The sequence below is a fragment of the Rattus norvegicus genome, chromosome 16, assembly GCF_036323735.1.
Source record: "Rattus norvegicus strain BN/NHsdMcwi chromosome 16, GRCr8, whole genome shotgun sequence".
In the NCBI taxonomy this organism is placed as follows: Eukaryota; Metazoa; Chordata; class Mammalia; order Rodentia; family Muridae; genus Rattus; species Rattus norvegicus.
Window position 1 is genome coordinate 84792261 of NC_086034.1, and position 20401 is coordinate 84812661.

General features: G+C 49.5%; 1 protein-coding gene across 1 annotated transcript in view; it reads right to left on the minus strand.

Annotated features, from left to right (window-relative positions):
- Nucleotides 1-20401, minus strand: part of Col4a2 (collagen type IV alpha 2 chain) — a 135849-nt gene that overhangs the window by 42589 nt on the left and 72859 nt on the right. The window contains exons 5-11 of the mRNA NM_001427256.1: nucleotides 9845-9979; nucleotides 9479-9523; nucleotides 5980-6096; nucleotides 4687-4758; nucleotides 3509-3544; nucleotides 3137-3199; nucleotides 1392-1427 (exon numbers count right to left, since the gene is read on the minus strand). Coding sequence (NP_001414185.1) covers nucleotides 1392-1427; nucleotides 3137-3199; nucleotides 3509-3544; nucleotides 4687-4758; nucleotides 5980-6096; nucleotides 9479-9523; nucleotides 9845-9979 — 504 coding nt within the window. The remainder of the gene's footprint in view (nucleotides 1-1391; nucleotides 1428-3136; nucleotides 3200-3508; nucleotides 3545-4686; nucleotides 4759-5979; nucleotides 6097-9478; nucleotides 9524-9844; nucleotides 9980-20401) is intronic.

Consider the following 20401-nt stretch of genomic DNA (forward strand, 5'->3'; position numbering starts at 1 on the left):
TTGTTTGGATTGTTTTCTGAGGCAAAGTCAGGCCTGTGTCTCAGCCAGTGTTTATCTAACAGTTCCTCCGGGGAGCAGCTGGGCTGGAGTCAGCCCTCCCCGATGTCTGAGACCATAGATTCCAGGAGCCACTCCACATGCTCACACAGTGCTCTTTTGCCTTTTGCCGCTATGCACTTTCCCAGGGTCTCTATTGCCACAGGGAGCAGGCATCACACAGGACTCCCCCAGTCTCTCTCTGCAGTCTACTGTCTGCCTCCTCCAGTGCTTAGATAGCTTTTGAAAAATAAAAGCCAAAACCTTTAATTAAATTCTGGTTTCCTTCGCCACCTGGTTGGGAGCTGAAATCAAAGCACAGCATGGGGACCATGGGAGTCCCTACAGCACTCCTGCTCATAGATGCTTGTCAAAGTTGCCCGGAAGTGACTTGGTCCAGAGTGAGGGGGCTGTTTGTATTTGCAGCAGCCAGAGGAGATCTGAGGCCAGAGCCTGGGCTGGGCCACTGTTTCCTTGGCCCTGCAGCTCCACTGGTTTCCGCTGTCCTTGGCTGTAGGCCCTTCCCATCCTGCTCAGGGCTGTCTGATGGGGGTGAGTGTGGGGAGAGTGGGGGGGTATCCAGGAGCCTCCTCAAGTTCTGGCTCCAGCTGGAAACTCTGTTGGAAGGGATGGAAGCCTAAGGGGTACGGAGGTGGGTGGCAGCCAAGGTCGCCAGGGGTCACAGAAATGGAACTGCGTCTGGAGCAGGCGTGGGAACATGAAGACCTGCATCTGGATATGGAGCACTGGATGGTTCCTCCAAGCTTCCTGCTAGACCCCAGGATCTCTGATCAGATATTTTCCTCATCCACATTGCTGAGACAGGACTGCTGCTCCGCTTCCCCAGGTTATGACACACTGGTTTTGTTCTCAAGGCTCGAACAAGCTCCATGGTTGGTGCTTCACCAATGTAATAAGTACCCTGTCATGGAGGTGGTGTGGCTCTGGTCCCCAGCCTGACTCAGAAGCACTGGTCATGTCCCTAGTGTTAACCTTAGGCTCTGATTGCGTCTCACTATATCCAGCTAGTTCGAGGGTCTCCCCTTAAACAAAGTGTCACCCTGCTTCCACCCTGGAAAACGGCATCTGCAGTTAACTAGATCGCTTAGCCACACTTCCTCCACTGTGGCTCACCAGCGGTGTCTCGGAGCTACAAACGGCATCCCGGCATTAGGCTTGGGCCAGGCGTTCAGAGAAACCACAGAGTCGATTCCTCAGCATCAAGTCTTAGACTACACAATAGTTCTCGGTGTAATCTACACCAGAAGTACTTGTCGGCCAAGTTGTTCTTTGGTCAAAGAATGCAGACATGACCGTCAAAGAGCCCTCCCCCAACCTCTTCCCCACTGACTTACTGGTTGTCCTTTGGGTCCAGGGGGTCCTGGTGGTCCCTGCAGAAACATAAAAACATGAATAAGCTGGGCTTCCTCCCGCTCCCAGCACTCAGATGACATCTGCTTGGAGGCCCTGGGAAAACCATTGATGTCCACTTAGGACAGCATGCTCAGAGCTTCCCCACATCTGTCTTGGTGGGATGAAAAGCCAAGAGGAAGGCAGGGTCACTGTCCTTGGAATGTGCTGCTATCTACCCACAGCTGTTCCTGGTTTGCTTGTGTTTGGGGCTTGTGACTTTACCCGTGTCCCTGATGTGTCTATTCCTGAGTTTTGTGAGGTCCCAGGCCCTGTGACCACAGCCAGACTCCTCTGTTCTCCCAGGAGATTCCCCATAAGACACTGTCACATTTTGGTGGTGGATTTGCAAATGCTCTCGAAAAGAACAGATCTGTAGGTCAATTCCACAGACTGGGCAGCTGCATATATACAGTCTAAGGTTTTCTGAACCGTTTCTTTAGCTATTGCATACTTTTCTCTGTGTGTGCACGTGTATGTGCATGTCTGTGTGCACATGTGTGTGAGCACATGTGTGCATATGTGCATGTCTGTGTGCACATGTGTGCATGTGTGTACACATGTGTGTGCATGTCTGTGTGCACATGTGTGAGCACATGTGTGCATATGTGCATGTCTGTGTGCATGTGTGTACAATGTGTGTACATGCCTCTGTGTGTGTGTGTGTGTGTGTGTGTGTGTGTGTGCAAGTCTGTGTGCACATGTGTGATGGCCAGCAGTGGCCTTCCCCAATCATTCAATCATACTCCACCAAACTTATTTTGAGACAGTATCTCACACAAAACCTGTTATTTACTAATTCAGCTAGGCTGGCCAGCCAGCAAGCTTCAGAGATCCTCCTGTCTCTACCTCCCCAGCTCGGTGATGACAGGCGTGTGATACCATACTGTTTTTCTGACATGGTGCTGGGGATGGGAGTCAGGTCTTCATGCTTACACAGCAAGCCTGGCACTGATGGAGCAACCTTCTTAGCCCCTCTGAACCCCTTTCAGAGAAAAACCCTAAGCCACACAGTTATTGCTATATAAGTGAGCCAGCCACTCACAGGGAGAACGGTATGCATCCTGTCTCACTGCCACCCTGTCTTGGCTGAGCCTGCCACGGTGTGGTGGCAGAAAGGTTCCCATTGCACAAGAGTTGAAAGGATGAGAATCATTACTACAACTGAATATGACAGTCTAGAGGAACTCGCATGCGCTCCTCCTGGGCTGTGGGCACATACACCCGAGAACGGTCACTCACCTGGAGCCAAGCTCTCTTGTGTGTCCTCAAAGGCTATTTGTTTCACTGCTGACAAGGACTCCTTCTTTCTGGTAACCTTTCCCTTACTCTGCTCAAGCCCACTACACTTTTCTGTGTCATGTTGGAAGGGAGGGACGGCCTATGGCCTCCACTCAGGGACTCTATAAAAGACATCTAATGTGTCCCTTCCTACAGTGGCTATGGCCCAGGTGGGATGCACCTGTTACACTTGGCCTGGCCCCGAACAAGTCTGCTTCCTTCTGATTGCCCCAAGTGGGGCATTTGGTAGGCTTTGTCTAGGGGTGATGGGCCACATAGTTAAGATGGATCTTGAAGAGCTTACACCTGATGGGAGGGGCCTAGCCAGAACTAGCTTGTTGTGCAGTGGCACTCAATGGGCAGAAAAGAAGCATCCACAGATGACCTGACACAGGACACAGGGACTTACCGGTCTTCCAGGTGCTCCCATGGGACCCATCTGTCCTATTGGCCCTGGGCGGCCAGGAGGCCCCTGTAGACAGACAAAGAGCATGGCTTGAAGACAGGCAGACTGGGGTGTCTACTCCAGATGTTTATTTATTTATTTGTTTATTTTATGTGAGTACACTGTATCTGTCTTCAGACACATCAGAAGAGGGCATCAGATCCCATCTACAGATAGATGACTGTGAGCCATCATGTGATTTCTGGGCTTTGAACTCAGGACCTCTGGAAGAGCAGTCAGTGCTCTTAACTACTGAGTCATCTCTCTAGCCCCCTCCCTACCCCAGGTGTTTTTAAAGCTCTGCATGGAGTATTCCTTAATGAAAATGGTACTCACCTGGTAGCCGACCGAGCCAGGCTCTCCAGGCTCACCCTGGTTGAGAGGAAACAAGGGTCAAATTAAGAATTACTAGTGTGTGAATGTGTTGTGTGTGTGTGGTGTGTATGTGTGATGTGTGTGTTGTATGTATGTGTATGTATGTGTATGTGTGTGTATGTGTGTGTGGTGTATGTGTTGTGTGTGTTGTGTTGTGTGTGTGTATTGTGTATTGTGTGCATGTGTTGTCTGTGTGTGGTGTGTATGTGTGATGTGTGTGTTGTATGTATGTGTATGTGTATGTGTATGTGTGTGTATGTGTGTGTGGTGTATGTGTTGTGTGTGTTGTGTTGTGTGGGTGTATTGTGTATTGTGTGCATGTGTTGTCTGTGTGTGGTGTATGTGGTATGTGTGTTGTGTTGTGTACATGTGTGTATTGTATATTGTGTGCATGTGTTGTGTGTGTATGCATGTGTGTTATATGTATGTATTGTATGTGTGTGTTGTATGCGTGCATTGTGTGTGTGTTGTGTTTGTGTGCTGTATGTGTGTGTGTGGTGTGTGTGTTGTGTTGTGTACATGTGTGTATTGTATATTGTGTGCATGTGTTTTGTGTGTGTGCATGAGTGTGTGAGTTAATGCAGATGTATGTGCTTGCATGTGAGGACAGAAGTCAATATCAAATGTTATTCCTCAGGAACAAACTGTCTTTTTGAGACAGAGGCTCTCATTAATCTCAGCTTCCTCAGTAGGCAACTCTGGATGGCTACTAATGCAGGCGTCTGCCTGTCTCTCCCTCCTCAGTGCTGGACCTGAGAATAAGGTACTGTCCAGCTTGTTTACACAGGTTTTGGGATTTTAACTCAGGCCTTACACTTGCAAGGCAAGCCTTTTACTGACTGAGGCATCTTCTGAGCCAAGAGTTAAGCATCATTGGATTCATCTGTGGCAAACAAGCGTGAACTACACAAGCCCTGACAGACTGAGGTATTTGGTTTGTGGCACTGAGAACAAAGGGGGGACTGAATATGCCCCCACACAGAAATAGGATGACCCCAAGTTAATCTCAGCCTTGCTACCCCAAGAATCTGTAAATTCCTTCCCTGAACTGCTTGTTACCCTAGTGCTAATTTCCAACTGTCTTTGTTCTGGTTTACGTGGGATGCCCGAGCTCTGCCTCCCACCTATGGCAAACATACCCGATATTTGTCACGGTCCTCTTTCGAGAGTGCGTAAGGTTCGCCTTTCTGCCCCTTGGGTCCTTGGGGCCCCTAAATTATCAGATATACCATAAGAAAGAAAAACACACAGAAGAACCCATTATCTTCAAACACGGTCATGTTGTCACGATGACTGTTGGCTCCTGTCCATCACGCCCAGTGTCCCCGTGGACTTTTTACATAGGTGCCTCTGATATCAACTTCCTTAAGGTCCAACCACGAGTATGAGGCTTTTAAAATTTTTATAATCTTAGAGTTAAAGTGCAAACACCTTGTAGGCTTTAAACTGTTTTCTGAACCCCAAACAGAGCCTCCAAACTCATCCTCTGGCATAGGACTGGGGTCCTTACAGTATTATCAGGTAGACACTTAGAGCCACTTAATACAGAAGAGTGGTTCGAATTATGCAAGACGTAAGGTGCACGTTAGCCTTGAATATGTATAATAATCTGAATTTTTACAGTGACATGTGTCTCTTGGTCATGATGCTTAAGCAAGACAGACAGAAAAGCAATGACGTTCACTGAACATCGAGTCATGCAAAAGTGAGGCAGGGTTTCATAGGCACTGCAGAGTGGAGGCGGAGGCCGTTAGCCAGAGACGTCAACTCAGTGCAGGCTAAAGTTGGGGTTGTCAGCTCATGGCTTCTCACCTCAGCATGCTTTCAGATTACAAAGGCCTAACCAGAACGTTAGCATAAAATGAATTTGCAAATATAGTTCTGAACGAGCATGTCTTTGCAAAGATCCTAAGAATGAGGTCACAAAGTGAACTATGGCAGGAAGGCCACCGTATTGAACAAGTATTTCTGTTGTGTATCTTCTCCATCTGGTAGATGCTGGAGAAGCCGGCCTCCTTCCAGGTCCCCAGGAATCCTATAATACAATTCCTTAGTGCCTAACAGACACTGGGACAAGATTCAAGCTTCCTAGTTTGAGTTGTATCTTTAAACCATCCGCTGTTATTTGGCTTAGATTGTAGGAGGAGATGGTGGGATCCTTGGGAGACAGTGGGCAAGAACATACACCAAATCACTCACCTTCTACCTAACAGTCAAGAATGCTTGAACCCAGGACATTGGGTGAAAAAAACAGTGGGCGGGAAAAGCAGCTTTCACAGCCACAATGACCAGAACAAGGCCTGGCAGGTGGCCCTTCTGGGCTGAACCTGGGAAGTGGAGCCAAGGTCACATTATCCTTGGTCCATTTACACTGACATGTGTCCCTCGCTCAGATGACCAGGCTAAGCAGACCACACTGCGCATATACTCACAGGGAGGCCAGGGAAGCCCCCAGTTCCAGAGGGTCCCTGTGGCCCGGCGTCTCCTCTGGTTCCATTGCAACCATCGTAGCCCGGTCTTCCACGGGGTCCACCTTGCCCTGGGTGCCCCTGGGAAGCAGAACAGTGCGTGAACAGTCAAGATTTCATGTAATTGACCCACAAAACAGTGGGGGATGCTCTCAAAAGCCACACCTCCGGCAAAAATCCAAGGAAAAGATAACTCAAAAACGGACAAAGGAAGGAATGAACGATTGAACAAGCAAAGATGTGTCTTAAGCCGGTTTGAGGCTGCAAAGGCCGGTTACCATTCTTCACCGGCTTGAAGGAACTTGCTTTCCTCTGCCGAGCTTCCAGGACCTTTCAGCAGGCAACAGGAAGAAGAAATCCTGAAAGCCTGTTGGAGCTATTAGAAACCACTGTGGGATGGCTTTACCAGCCTTAGTGAATACGAATGGTGGGTGGCGAACCAGAGGGGCCACCTTCGAGGGAAGGTGGTAGCCACACCCCAGAGCCTGGATCAGCTTTCCTTGGTGATACAATTGCTGTAATTGTTCTGCTGTCCTCTGAGAAGAGACCTCACTCGAGCCTAGGCTGGCTGCCAACTTGAGATCCTCCTGTCTCAGCCCCCCGAATGCTGGGATTATAGGTGTGCACCACCATGTCTTCCAATGTTTTAGATTTAGGCACAAGTGTCAAAACCCTAAGGTATTCAGGAATGTCAGCTGTGATGTCATGACCAAGCACCTGTGGAATGACGGGAGGGGCTCAGGCTGCACTGAGCTTTTGGACATGCGGGGCAGGGCCAATAGCCTACAATTTGTGCTTTATTAGAATACAGCCTGTTGGGATATCAAGTGAGCAAGAAAAAAAATATTATAAAAGACAAAAAAGGGACACAGCCGATTCTGATATTAAATAGATAGTAGGGACTTAGGTACATGTTTTGTAATTGTGCAATTTCTTTAAATGAATCTTGGTAATGAACCAAATATATTCCAAAATGGTCTCTCAGGACATTTTTTTTTCTTTTTTCTATTTTTCGGAGCTGGGGACCGAACCCAGGGCCTTGCGTTTGCTAGGCAAGCACTCTACCACTGAGCTAAATCCCCAACCCATGACATTTTTTTTTAATTTGAGAAATTTAGAAAATTTTAAGAATCTGTGGCAAAAATCACACAGATACCAAGATACAATGATATTGAAAAATACTAAAAAAGTTCTTCTTTCTTCTCTCTCTCTCTCTCTCTCTCTCTCTCTCTCTCTCTCTCTCTCTCCCTCCCTCCCTCAGGATTTATTCATTTATTTTATGCATGAGTACACTGTAGCTGTCCTTCAGAAACACCAGAAGAGGGCATCAGATCCCTTTACAGATGGTTGTGAGCCACCATGTGGTTGCTGGGAATTGAACTCAGGACCTCTGGAAGAGCAGTCAGTGGTCTAACCACTGAGCCACCTCTCCAGCCCTCTTTGTTTCAGGTGGCTTTGACCTGTACTGGAGTCAGAGGAGTCCCTTCTCTTCTCCCTGTAGCTCTCTGGTGGCCTTCTGTGTAAGGACAGGAGGGGTCTCTAGACCTGGCCTTCCAGATATTCCTCAAGGAATTAACTTTGTTCCACCCAAACTCAGTTGTGTCCTGTGGCATTTTCCCAAGACTCTCCTATGAGGTCCCTCCATTTGGTGACATTTTGCCTACTGTGGTTCCTTCCTAGAACTGAGCCTCATCTCTGGCAAGTTCACGCCAATGCACACCGACATGATCTTGATAACCCAGCTCTGAAGAGGGCATCAAGCTACACTAACCCAAATGCCCATCTTTCAGTATCTAGACACCTTTCAATGGGACCTGCTCTCAGCTCTTCACAGATGTTGGCTTACACAGCTTTGAACGTGTAACACAATGTAGTCCCCTTAAGATCAAGGTGGACAGACTGGGGAGCTCTGACAAAGGACATTCAGGCCATATTGTCCGTGCCACGCTCTCTGAGGTGACTCTGGCATGTGCAAGCAGAGAGCTGACTCCCCTCTAGCTTGGTAACCATTTGCTTCTGATATGAAATGAGTGTGCAGAGGAAAATCAAAGGAGAACGAGACACCTTGGTCCCTGCTCCATCTCATGATGCCCCTCCAACTTAATGAACTTGGACCATCAAGACATAGCTGATGGGTGATCCAAAAGTTCCAAGAAGTAGTTAAAAAAGGAGCAGTTTCCTCTCGGGCTGTTTGTGGGAAGACGTTTGTCTCGGGCTGTTTGTGCGAAGACGTTTTTACGATTTGTTTATCTCTGAAAATGTGTGGATTCTTCTCTCTGCTCCTTTCTCAAGATCCCAAGTAACGAGGCGCTTACGTCTTTCTTCCTGGCACGGTGGGGTATAATCTAGTCTCCTGGCGCCCACTCTATGGGCAGCACTGAAGACCTGGCTATGCTGGGCTCCTGTTCTGCTGAGCGTGGCTTCCTTCTCTCTGCTCCCCTTCCTTTAGGACTGTGGGGCTATTGGTCAGAAAGCAGAGCAGACTTTTCTCCCATTGGCTCTAGTTCCTGATACTAAGCTATCCCTGCTAGTGAAGCTGGGGGCCAGTCTCCCTCCCTGTATGTGTGCAACGAGAGGAGAGGCATGCTGGCAGGGCACAGATGTCTGTGAACATGGGCGAGGCTCACAGGGTCCATGCCTCTCCACAGCCACAGATGAAGGAGGATGACAGGACATGTGACCGACACACTCATCCCTGAGCCCAGGTCTGGCTAGGAAGTCGCCTGGGAATCTGTTGGCTGAGCCCTGTGAGTCAGGCACTTTTTTTTCCCCACAAGAAGTTAAAGTAAACTAACTTTAAAAACATTTTTACTTCATTTTGAGATTCTCTCATGGACAAACCATGCCTTCTCTCTCTCTCTCTCTCTCTCTCTCTCTCTCTCTCTCTCTCTCTCTCTCTCTGTTGGGATCACCACCTATTCTATAGCTTAGGCTGGCCTTGAACTCACAGCAACCCTCCCTGCCTTATACGCCCAAGTGCTGGGATGACAAGCATGAACCACACCCTGCCTTGTAACTTTCTTTTTTTTTTTTTTTTGACTCCGTTATGCACAGCGACTATGAAGAATCTGGGCAGCTGCAGAGGCCACTTTGGGTTTTGTTCTATTCTGGTACTTGCCGGGCCATTTTATATCCAGATTGCCCCATGTGGCAAATGAACTCTCAAGACCCGCTCTTTGCAGACCATCTGTGAACCATGCTCTCTCTTTCCGACTGTTACCAAGGCTCAGTTTTAGCAAAGTAGATTGAGTTCCGGAGCCCTGCCTATAGGAACCTCCAGGAAGGAAACTCTTTGTCCATTGTTTGTTGGGAATCCAGCAGGAGAAAGGGTGCCCTGAACCTCCCCCTCCCCCGTGTGATGCCATAAACAAAGGGAAGCCGGCTCCTTTCAAAGCTTTAAGTTATAAATGCACTGCTTGGAACACACACAATGTTCAACCTTCTCATCTTCCCAAACACTTACAGGAATTCCATCTGCACCGGGGAATCCAGAGACGCCTCTCGCTCCCTGTAAAGAATCAGAACAATTAACAAAAAGAGAAAGGCCCAGTGCCCACCCACAGCAGAGGACCCCAGCCAGGACCCCAGTGCCACCCACTGCAGAGGATCCCAGCCAGGACCCCAGTGCCACCCACTGCAGAGGACCCCAGCCAGGACCCCAGTGCCACCCACTGCAGAGGACCCCAGTGCCCACCCACAGCAGAGGACCCCAGTGCTCACCTACAGCAGAGGACCCCAGTGCCCACCCACAGCAGAGGACCCCAGTGCTCACCCACAGCAGAGGACCCCAGTGCCACCCACAGCAGAGGACCCCAGCCAGGATCCGTACCACATCTCCTTTTGGTCCAGTTGGTCCAGGAGCTCCCCGTTCACCCTTGTCTCCTTTGCGGCCCTGTAGTCCTGGGAATCCTTGCAACCCTGGGGGCCCATTGTACCCCTGGGGGCCCACTTCCCCTGGCTGACCCTGTGGGAACAACACATGTTCAGGATCACAGAGGAAGACAGGCACACATTCTCAATCAGTCACTTTTCAAATGGCAGCACTTCCTAGTCTCCACAATCCAACATCCTCAGGAATGTTATGTAAATGACCATCTTCTACCAGGGCCACTACAGAGGGATTGCTGCTGGCTAGGGAAAGACATCAGAGAGCTTAAGGGTAAGCAGCTTCAGCACAAAAATGAGAGCGCGGGACAGGGGAGGTTGGTGGTGATTGACCAAACTTTACAACAACCAAATGTTACAATGTTACAATGTTGCAGTAGACAGTATCAGCTTGCTTGACTTCCACAAGTCTCTTCCGAATAGAATGTTACCAGTGATTTCCCTCATAGAATGTGTACAGGGGCTACACAAAACATAGCATATCCACCCAATGGAATATCACTTGCTCTTAAACAGAAAGTACGGACATATGCTCCCACGGGGATGAGCTCCGAGGACATATGCTTATGAAATAGTCAGTAATAAGAAGCTATCAGAGGGCCTCACCTATAGGATGTTCCTGGAGCGGTTAAGACCTGTCTGTTGTCATGTTTCTAAGCCCTGTGCTGCCTTGGAGCTAGAGGGAGGCTTATATCTTTGTTTCTGATTTTTTTCCTCCACTGCCCACATGTAGTCTTTCCTGAGTGTTGAGGGGGTCATCTTCAGGGTCTCATAGTATTTTTGAGAGAGGACAAGTGTCATGGGGTGGGGGTGAGATATAGGGTGGATGCCACGGAGGTACCCAGGGGCAGGAAGACCTTATTCAAAGACGTTTGTATTCCTCCTCTACTGGTTCTTGTAGGAGCCACACGTCTGTGGGTAGAAGATCCCCACTCACTGAAGACAGAGACTGAGGGGGAGATTCAGAGACCCACCCCAGAGCTCAGGCACCCTACCTCCTCAACCCAAGGAGAGTCTGCAGAGGTCTCTGCGTTCCTTCTGAGTCAGTGCCTGAGTGATAGATACGGGGCTCCCCTTGTTGATCCTTCATGCAGTTCTAGCACCTTCCAGCCATTGCCACACTAGCAAATGTCCAGCCAGGGTGGGACAGGCTGAGCATGGTGAGTAGTGGTAGAGTGTATGCTTCTTAGCCTGGCTGGAGACCATGACAAACTCGAGGCTGGTCCCACCATGCAGTTTCCCACGAGGATGTGGGGTGGACACAGGGCCACTCAGCTCACTCGGTCTCTGTAACTCTGTGGTTTGGTTGCTGCTTGTGTGTTTGGGAAAATAACTTTGGCTCTGGCTTTTATGGGCGACTTCTTTCTGGTCACATTTATCTTGTTTGAGTTTGTGGCACTGCTAGAATCTCACTTTCCTGGGATTTGCCATATGGGGGCCACCTCTTGCCAGTGTTTACCCTGACCACTCCAGGAGAATGGGACACTCCTCACAGTGTCATCTTTACTGTTTACAGCCCGCAAGTCTGTCAGTGGGGATAGTCACTCTATAGCTACCACAGGACCTGCACATGAGACTGTCTTCATTTCTCATGTTTAAACCCTAGGGGCGGGAGCACCACAGACTACCCGTGAGTTCATTTTCCTCCACTGTCAGCAGACCTTAGACCTTCTTGGATGGGGCCTCTAAGTTGGGGGTGAACTCTAGTCTTGTCTCCTCTGGAGCTTCCTGGCATCTCTTCTCCTTGCACAACCCAGTGTGTTCCCGGAACTCACAGGTTTGCACAATCCTCACCTTTATCTAGATCCAAGATAGTCCCCCATGGCCTCAGAGGGAAATCCAGACCCAGCAAGCAGTCCCTCCCTATTCTTCTTCCTCAGCCCCTGGCAACCACCCATTGGTCTGAGTCTCTTTGGTTCCTCTCTTCTATAAATTGGCAGAAATGAAATCACATGATGTATGCGGCCTTTGCAGTCTGGCTTCTTTCACTCAGTGTACTGCTTTGAGGGGTCTCGTTTACACTGTGGCACAGAGGTGAATGTTCATGGCTGAATATTATTCCACTCTATGGACATACCTCAGCCTGTCCTTTCATCTGCTAGTGCGGGTATTTGAGTGGCTCTATCTTTTGGTTATTTGTTTACACGGATGTATGTGTGTGCCTGGGCATGTGTGCCATAGTCACACATCTGTCGGTCAGAAGACTTAGTGGGGTTAGTTCTCCCCTTCTACCTCAACATGGGTCCTGGGGCATTGAACTCAGGTCTCCTGTTTGCATTTCAAGCACCTTCTTTTGCTGAGCCACCCCCCTGGCCCACTTGCATAATGTTGAACAGTCTTGCTGTCAGCCTGAGTTCCTCCTGTAGGTTTTCGGTGTCTAACCCCAGGACTCAGTGGCTCTCACGACAATTACACGATTGAGTTTCTGACCAAACTGTTTTCCTCAGCGGCTGTACCAGTTCACAACCCTACCAGAAATGCTTCAATCCTGCCTCGCACTGACTAACGCTTATTCTCTTCATTTCTTCTTCAGCTCTAGTCCAGCTTGTCAGTCATGAGCAGTTTCTCCTGAGCGGTGATGGGGCTGGAACATTCTACAGCACCCAGGCTGTTTCTCCTGGGTGGAGGAAGGGCATCTGGGGAGAATGTGGGTTGGCCCCTGACCTCTGGGGCCTGAGCTTCTGTTGCTAGGCTGAACCCTGCCTTGTGGGACAACTGGGCACTTGCACGCAGCCTCGGTGTGCTCTAGGGAGGTATGTTTGGATCCACAGGCAGGCAGGCAGGCTGGGGCTTTTCCCAGGATGTCCTGCTCCTGCAGGGAAGTGCTCTGTGGAGGAGCAGCTGCACACACAGGTGATGAGGGCTTCCCTTTGTGCTAATCACCCATTGCCGTCCTCTGGGGCTACTTGTTTCTGTCCCTTCCTTTCCTTGTGTAAAGGTTAAAAATAAAGCCGTCCCAAGAGAAGGTGTCCACTCCACATGCCTTCACATCGACCCCCAATCTCCCAAATCAACAAAGCTCCTCAAATTCCTGCTCTGCCATGATAATCTCCTCCCTCCTACCCTCCTCTCCCCATCCATACTGCAGGGACACAGAATGTGTGTTACAAACCTGCGGACACTTTTCAAAGGACCTATAAGATTGTGTGTGTACCCTCCACCTCCGTCCCTTTCTGTCCACAGGGGTGGACATTGTAGGGAGTGGGACACCTCCAGGAGGTGGCCTGTCAGAGGCATAGAAGCAGCAATCCTGTTGTCCCCAAGGTTGTGGCGTGAGGAGAAGTGCTAAGCACCAGTCAGGAGGACTCATAGCTGGGCTCAGAAAAGCCCCACGTTGAGGGCTGCCTGTCTGCCTCCTGGATGACCTAGTTCCACCCTGTGTCTCTGTGTGAGGTCATTGCAACCTCACGCCGAATTCACTAGAAGTACAATGTCCCAGGAAGGGCTCTGCAACCCTGGATCTGCATTCCACACAATTCCTAGAGGTTCTTGTGTGCATTGCCGTTGTTGAATTGTGGGCCGCATGACCTACAGTCCACTCCCCTCCACGCAGCGCTTAAGGGAGAAGATGGTTATCTTTTAAATAAGAAGCAACTCTGTAGGACTAAGTTCCAGCTCAGAGAAAGGTCTGGCTCATTGAGTCAAGCAGAGCCAAAAACCAAAAAAAAAAAAAAAAAAAAAAAAACAAAAAAACAAAAAAACAACCCCCCCCCAAAAAAAACCAAAACCCATTGTCAGCTAAACATTAACTTTAATTAAACTTCCCAATAAGACAGAATAAATGGGACAGGCATTTGTCCACTTGACATCCCATCCTTCTTCCCTTTCTGGAGTCACGACTGGTGTGTACCTGGTCACAAGTCACTTTCGGTGGACGGCAAGGCCAACTCAAAGCCACCGTTATTAAGTTCTATGGTTAAGTAAGAGATGCACTTAGAATCCCAGGCGTCTGAGAACGCTCCTGAGTTTGGAAAAGTTTACATCTGGAAACGGGGGCTGCAGAGCCACCATGCGACTGGACGTTTTGGACAAAGGCCAGAGAAGCCCAAACGCCCACCCCCAAGGACAGAACCAGCCCCTGTGCACACCAGGATGTTCAATCTGGCTGCAGCCTTTCCGGGTGGAGCAGAATAGAACCCCTGTGACGCAAAGCCCAAGGATGAATGGTAGGAAATCCCCTTTCCTTCCTAAACGGCTCTTCCTGTCTCACCTTTCATGGGCACCAGCCACAGACCCTGCTACTCTCCCCGGCCCCTTGCAGACTCTCCCTTCCTCTGAGGGCAGTAGACCATGACTCTTGGCGATCCTGGGGAATTCCTTGGTCCTAGCAAATTTCTGCAAGCTGATGGCACACATTGGAAAAGACACGAGATGTCCGTGAAGGCAGAAAGGGCTCCTTCAGGATCCAGGGAACTTATTCTATGCCCCAGGATTTAGAATGGTCTTCTGTTCATGAGGACATGCTATGTTGCCTGCAGGGGAAACTAAAGAGTACCAACCTAACAGTATGTGGCATAAGGAACTTAGAGCTACTTTCCAAAATTATTTAACAGATTGTCGTTAAAGAGCCAATAACATCTGTCTTGGTGAGGTGGCTCAGCTGGTAGAGGTGCTTGCTTTCTTTTCTTTTTTTTTTCTTTTTTTCTTTTTTTCAGAGCTGGGGACCGAACCCAGGGCCTCATGCTCGCTAGGCAAGCGCTCTACCGCTGAGCTAAATCCCCAACCCCGCTTGCTTTCAAGATGGATGACCTGACGTGACGGGAGAGACCTGACTCCCAAAAGTTGTCCTCTGACCTCCATACACATACACAAACGCCATGGCACAGTGAGCCCCTCCCCAACAAATAAGTAAGTAAGTAAATAAATAAATAAAATCCACACAGGATGAAGCAAACATTTCCAGCATCTCCCACTCAGGGACATCCACTTGGAGTGAATCAGACTCAAAGGAGAGAGAGAGAGAAATAAAGACAAACTCGAACCGACCCACCATGACCACCTGCAAAGTGGGTAGAAGAAAACAGTGTGATGTGAGACTTCGTTGGAATTGTCAAAGATTTCTTAGATACACACACACATGCACACACGCACACACACACACAAATCACAAAAAATAAGTAGTAGAGAAGATTAAAAGTTTTACTCTTTCAAATGTTGAAAATAAAAAGGCTCTAAACCAGCCAAGTCCAGCCGGAACTAGATGAGGGGTTCCCTGGCAGGCTCCTATTAAACCTCCCACTGACGCTCTGCACTTTCGGCCTACAGTGGTAGCCTGGTGGCTGCATCTTACTTAAACTTCTCCCCTAAGCAGATCTCAGCATCTGACTCTCACCTCTCGCGCCACAAACCATCTGTACTGCCTTTATCTGGCTCCGTCTCACTCACCAGTCTCCCATTTCATCCCCAGATCAATGTTTGGAACATTTTCCTTCTGTTTTTGTGTTTTTTGAGGCTCGAACCCAGAGTCCAGCACGTGCGAGGTAAGAGCTTCGCCACCGAGCTAGTTCCTCAGCCTGAACCCCTTTGAAGACACTATAGTCGTCTGAGGTGCAACTGAGGGGGTGCTGCCCTTTAGAAATGCTTGCCACCCTCACTGCCCCGCCCCCACTCAGTTCTGTAGCCCCTTGAGCCATTTAGGAAAACAGCAGTCTTGTCTTAGCCCTACACCGGCCCCCGGGGAACTACTGATTGTTGGCTCCACAGAGAGAGGGCTTGGCTTATCTGTCTACACAGCAAAGGGAATGCTGCCCAGGACCTCATGATGAAGTCATCACGGAGACCACCCAGACTCATGGAAGGAGGCCTGTGTGTGAGACCCCGCTTAGCATCTGATTAGATAATGAAATATTGTGGGCAGCCGAGGCGCGGGTGAGGCAGGCTCTGGAATGCCGGGTGCTACTCCTCCAGAAGGCTCAGGCCTCAGGCCGGCAGTGTCTGAACCTGGTTGCTTGAAGCATGACTGAGCTGAGCGCCCTTAGCAATGGGAAGGGCCCGAGTGGAACCATTATGGTTACGGGGGTGGGGGGTGTCAATAGTTGGAGAGAATAACGGGTATGTGCCGACACAAGTCTGCAAAAGTCTAAAAAGGAAATAATTTTAATGTTTACTGAGTATCTCAGTTTTGAAAATTTGAAATGGAATCAACATTCCTGCTGGGGGCCGGGAACAGGGCCAGGGAGTGATAGTGCAGTTCCAGTAGTCAACACCAGGTGGCAGCCATTCTCAGTCTCCAGGCGGGTTAGGAAACCTGCCCTCTGACTTGAAGGCTTTGAATCTCTCCAGGGTCACATGACTCAGCTCTAGGGGGACAGAGGGCAAGTCCCTCATTTGTTAACCTCCCTTGGGGATAATCCCGAGGAAAACTGTGATTGCCTAATTCCAGTTATTCCACGGGGCTAACGCACTCCACTTCCCTTAGGCAGAGTAATTAAGTCAGTAACTCATAATCCTTCTGTCTCGTTAAAGGAAAACATGCCAAGTATTGAGCCTGGGAGCCTGCTCCCATGCCTATCCTGGTGGCACATGCAACAGTGGCTTCAAGTGACATTAGATTGAATTCCTCCCCAGGACTGAGTCAGGACATATCTGACAGGCCTGGATCTTTGCTTAGAGCCATTTCCACCTCTGTTAACACATTAGGTTTTAATTCCTGTGAAACTCAGGACACATATTAACCCTGTGCTCATTCTCTGGGGGAAATGGAGGTGGGGGTGGGGTGCGGTCAACCAGCCTTGCACATTCTGGGAGAGCAAGTTCACAAGGGAGACAGCCACATGGCTCTGGAAATCCACGGGCAGCCTGGGCCATGCTCACTGCAGAGAGGAACTTAGGTGTGAAACCAGGCAAGGCTGGACAGCTGTGTCTCCCACTCTCCCACACAGCTTGTGGGAAGAAGAACAGATCGGAGCAAAGTCAGGCTGGCAGCAATGTGGCTTGGGGACAAGATAAAAGGGTATAAAAGTGAATTCTAGCTGAGGTGGAGAGGCTAGGAGATGGGCCACAGAAGGTGGCCTGGGTGGAAAGGGTCCATGGGAGGCTAAGGCAGTGGTGATGATTGCTCAAGCTACTTGACCACCACGGCCTATCTGAGAAGTCAGGGAGGGGAACGTAGCGGTCTTTGAATGGCTGGAACTCCATGCTTGGAGATGGAGCAGTCACCATAAGGCACATAAATGTCACTTGGAAAGAAAATCTTGAGAATACCTCGTACCAAGAGATCTCACCTCACCAGGGAGGCATTGACTCCAACCCTAAAGGGCCTAAGGTCGTGGCTGCTGCTGGAACAGTTCTGGCATTCTCTGTCCTTCTTTTCTCACACCCATGTGGCCTCTGAAGGACTTTGTTTATTTGATTTGTTTTTATTTTTTTTTTTCAGACAGGGTTTCTAGCTCAGACTGGCCTCAAACTTGTTAAGAATAAGCTAAGCTAAGGTAATAAGCTAATAAGGTAAAAATAAGCTAATAAGGTAAGCTAAGAATGACCTTGGGTTTCTGATCCTCCAGCATCTGCCCCCCACCCCCTGGGATTATAAGTGTGAGCCCCCACGCTTAGTTTATGCAGTAATGGGACCCCCAAACAGGGCCTTGTGTACGCTAGGCAAACTATCAACTGAGACACAGTCCCAGTCCCACCCCCTTGCTGGAGACGAAGCCCACATCCTTGTATATGTTAAGCAAGTACTTTGCCACTGGGCTACACTCCAGCCTTAACACCTCACATCTGATTCTGGGAAGGTCAAAGGCAGACAGTCCACATCAGGTCACGCGTCATACACAGCCTTTCTTCCTCGCACCCTTAGAAGGATCTGGTCCTTGTGGGGAGACCCAAGATAAGACCTGCTGGTCCTTGAGGTGGTACCCTCCCCTCCCCCACCCCCTACAGAACCACTCTATGACACTGTCGCAGCTCTCAGGCTAAGCTTGTCTTCTGGAAATTGAATAAGTGGCTGAGCTCACAGCCAACTGGGGTCTTGTAAGTGACTCCCCCGTGTCTGTGCACTTCTTCACTCTGATTCTCATCTAGGACGACCCTTCCAACATTACTGAGCACATATCCCGAATGAAAACAGAACACAGGAGACCAGCCTTTCATCTAAGTCCGTGGGAAGCTAAGGCATGGCTCAGTTATGCAGACAGGAGATCCGAGACCCAGTGACATCCTTCTGTGATCCAGAGAATGACTCAGGAGGCAGGTCCTCAGGATGCATGACAACCCGTCCCCCCCTCTTCCTTGGAGACAGCGTTTTTTTTTTTTTTTTTTTTTGTGTAGCTCACGCTGGCCTCAAGCTCGCCCTCTAGCAATGGATGACTGAACTTCTGATTCTGATCTTCCTGCCACCACAGTAGGAACTGGGGGTTGGACTGGGGCTCTGAATGCTAGGAGAGCACTTCACTGACTGAGCCACCCCTACACCCTTTTTCTTTCAAAAGACTTTATTTACTTTTATTTTATATGTATGAGTGTTTTACCTGCCTGCATGTATGTCCGTGTACCATGCGTATGCAGCGCCCAAGGAGACCCCCAGAGGCTCGTGAACCCCTCAGAATTGGAGTTATGGACAGTTGTGAGCAGCCACATGGGTTCTGGGAATGGAAGAATCCAGGTCCCCCCGCAAGAGTAGCTAGTGTTCTAAACTGCTGAGCCATCTCCAGCTCCCCACCAATCTTTTCCTTCTTTTAAAAAAAGATTTATTTATTTATTATATACGAGTGCACTGTCACTGTCCTCAGACACACCAGAAGAGGGCATTGGATCCCATTACAGATGGCTGTGAGCCACCATGGGGTGGCTGGGATTTGAACTCAGGTCCTCTGGAAGAGCGGTGAGTGCTCTTAACCACTGAGCCATCTCTCCAGCTCCTGATCCTTTCATTTAATGACATTTAAACTCTTTATTATTTTATTACTTGGTGTGCATGGGTGTTTCGCCTCTACGTGTGTCTGTGTACCACTTCAGGGGCGGTGCTCCTGAAACCAAAGGAGAATGTCCAATCCCCTGGAACTGGAGTTACTACATGGTTGAGCTCGGCCTTAAATGGATTGAAGAAAAAAAAAAAACCAAACAGATAGTAAATTTCTTCAACAAATGGCAGCAGACGCTGAGCACAGCTCATCCTCCTGAGATTCGTCCTGCTCTTAAGTGTGACAAAAGGTCCATAACTTCCCAGGTGAGCAAGATGGGACCCACCTGATTTCCTTAGTGAACAGCCAGGGAGAAGGTGCACGGTGGACCCCTAAGTAGGATTCTCATCACAGATGTTGGTTTTCTTTGGCATTTGGGATAGTCCTCACAATGACCTAAGCCTCTTAAGGAGACTATTTCTACGAGAGCGTGATATGTGTGTGTGCCTGTCCTAGCTCCATGTCCTTGGGGTTCCCTGCTGTGTCTTGACTTGCTGTGCGATGGGGCAGGAGCTTGTCTGCATGAGAAAAGCCATTCATACCTAGGCAGCCCCAACCCGATTCTTAAGGCTAGTCGGTCCAGCGAGGTCAGCTTGGCTAGGTTGGCATGCTGGGGACACTGGCCATGCCCATGGGAAAGCCAAGAGGGCAGAGGTGTGGAGAGCAGTGGAGGGACAACCTGTGGCTCCCCTGACGTCTCATGGCCAGCTGTGACTGCGGGTCCCCGCTCTGTGGAGCTCATAGGCACCTCATTTAGACATGACCCTGAAGCCACTTCCTCTGTCTCATCTGTAACTCAGTCAGGGAGAGCTGACTCTGGTGGTTCACTGGACCAAACTCTCCTATCAAGGAGGCACACCTCTTCAAGCTGAGGGCTCTCACCCTGCTCCTCCCAAGGACAGCTTCCTCCTTAAACGGGCTTTTCTCCTGGGTGCTGGCTCAGGGCCACCAGAGGTAACTCTGAAGTTAGCCAAACTCAGTTCTTGTCAGAAGCCCTGGAAGGACACCTCACCCACTCTCCATGTTCCTCCTCTCTCCTGGATTCTGCCCAAGCATCCGCAGATCCCTAACCACAGAATGTCTAAATTCCCCCCGGCACCATGTCCTCCAATAACCCTTTTCTTCTCCCAAGACAATCCCTGGAGTCCAATTCTGGACAAGTAGAGACACTGCTAGTGTTGGGCTTAAATCCAAGGACCCATCATGGTTCACTGTAGCTGCTGTCCTGTGCTTCTCCAGTCAGTCCTTCTCTCTTGCCCTCTCCTCTGGGTCGCACCACCTCCTACTACAGTCCTAGTAATAACGTGTTTGCTAGTTTATGCATCTCCTGGCCCTGGCAGCTCCCTGGTGTCCCCCTTGTTACCTTCGCGTAGTCGCTCTAGAGTCAAGGGGACTCCTGTGTCATGCTTAACCTGTGCCACCCCTCTGGCCACTACAGAGCCCATGGTGCTCCTTGAGTGTTTTGGTGGTTTCTGACAATGCCCTGATATTGTGAACACTTCCTTTTCCCTGGAAAGGCCGCTCCTTGCTTCTTCTCTGAGTGGACATTGGGATAAGCCCTCTTTGATCTGCACCTAGTTTCTTAGCTGCTCCATACACTT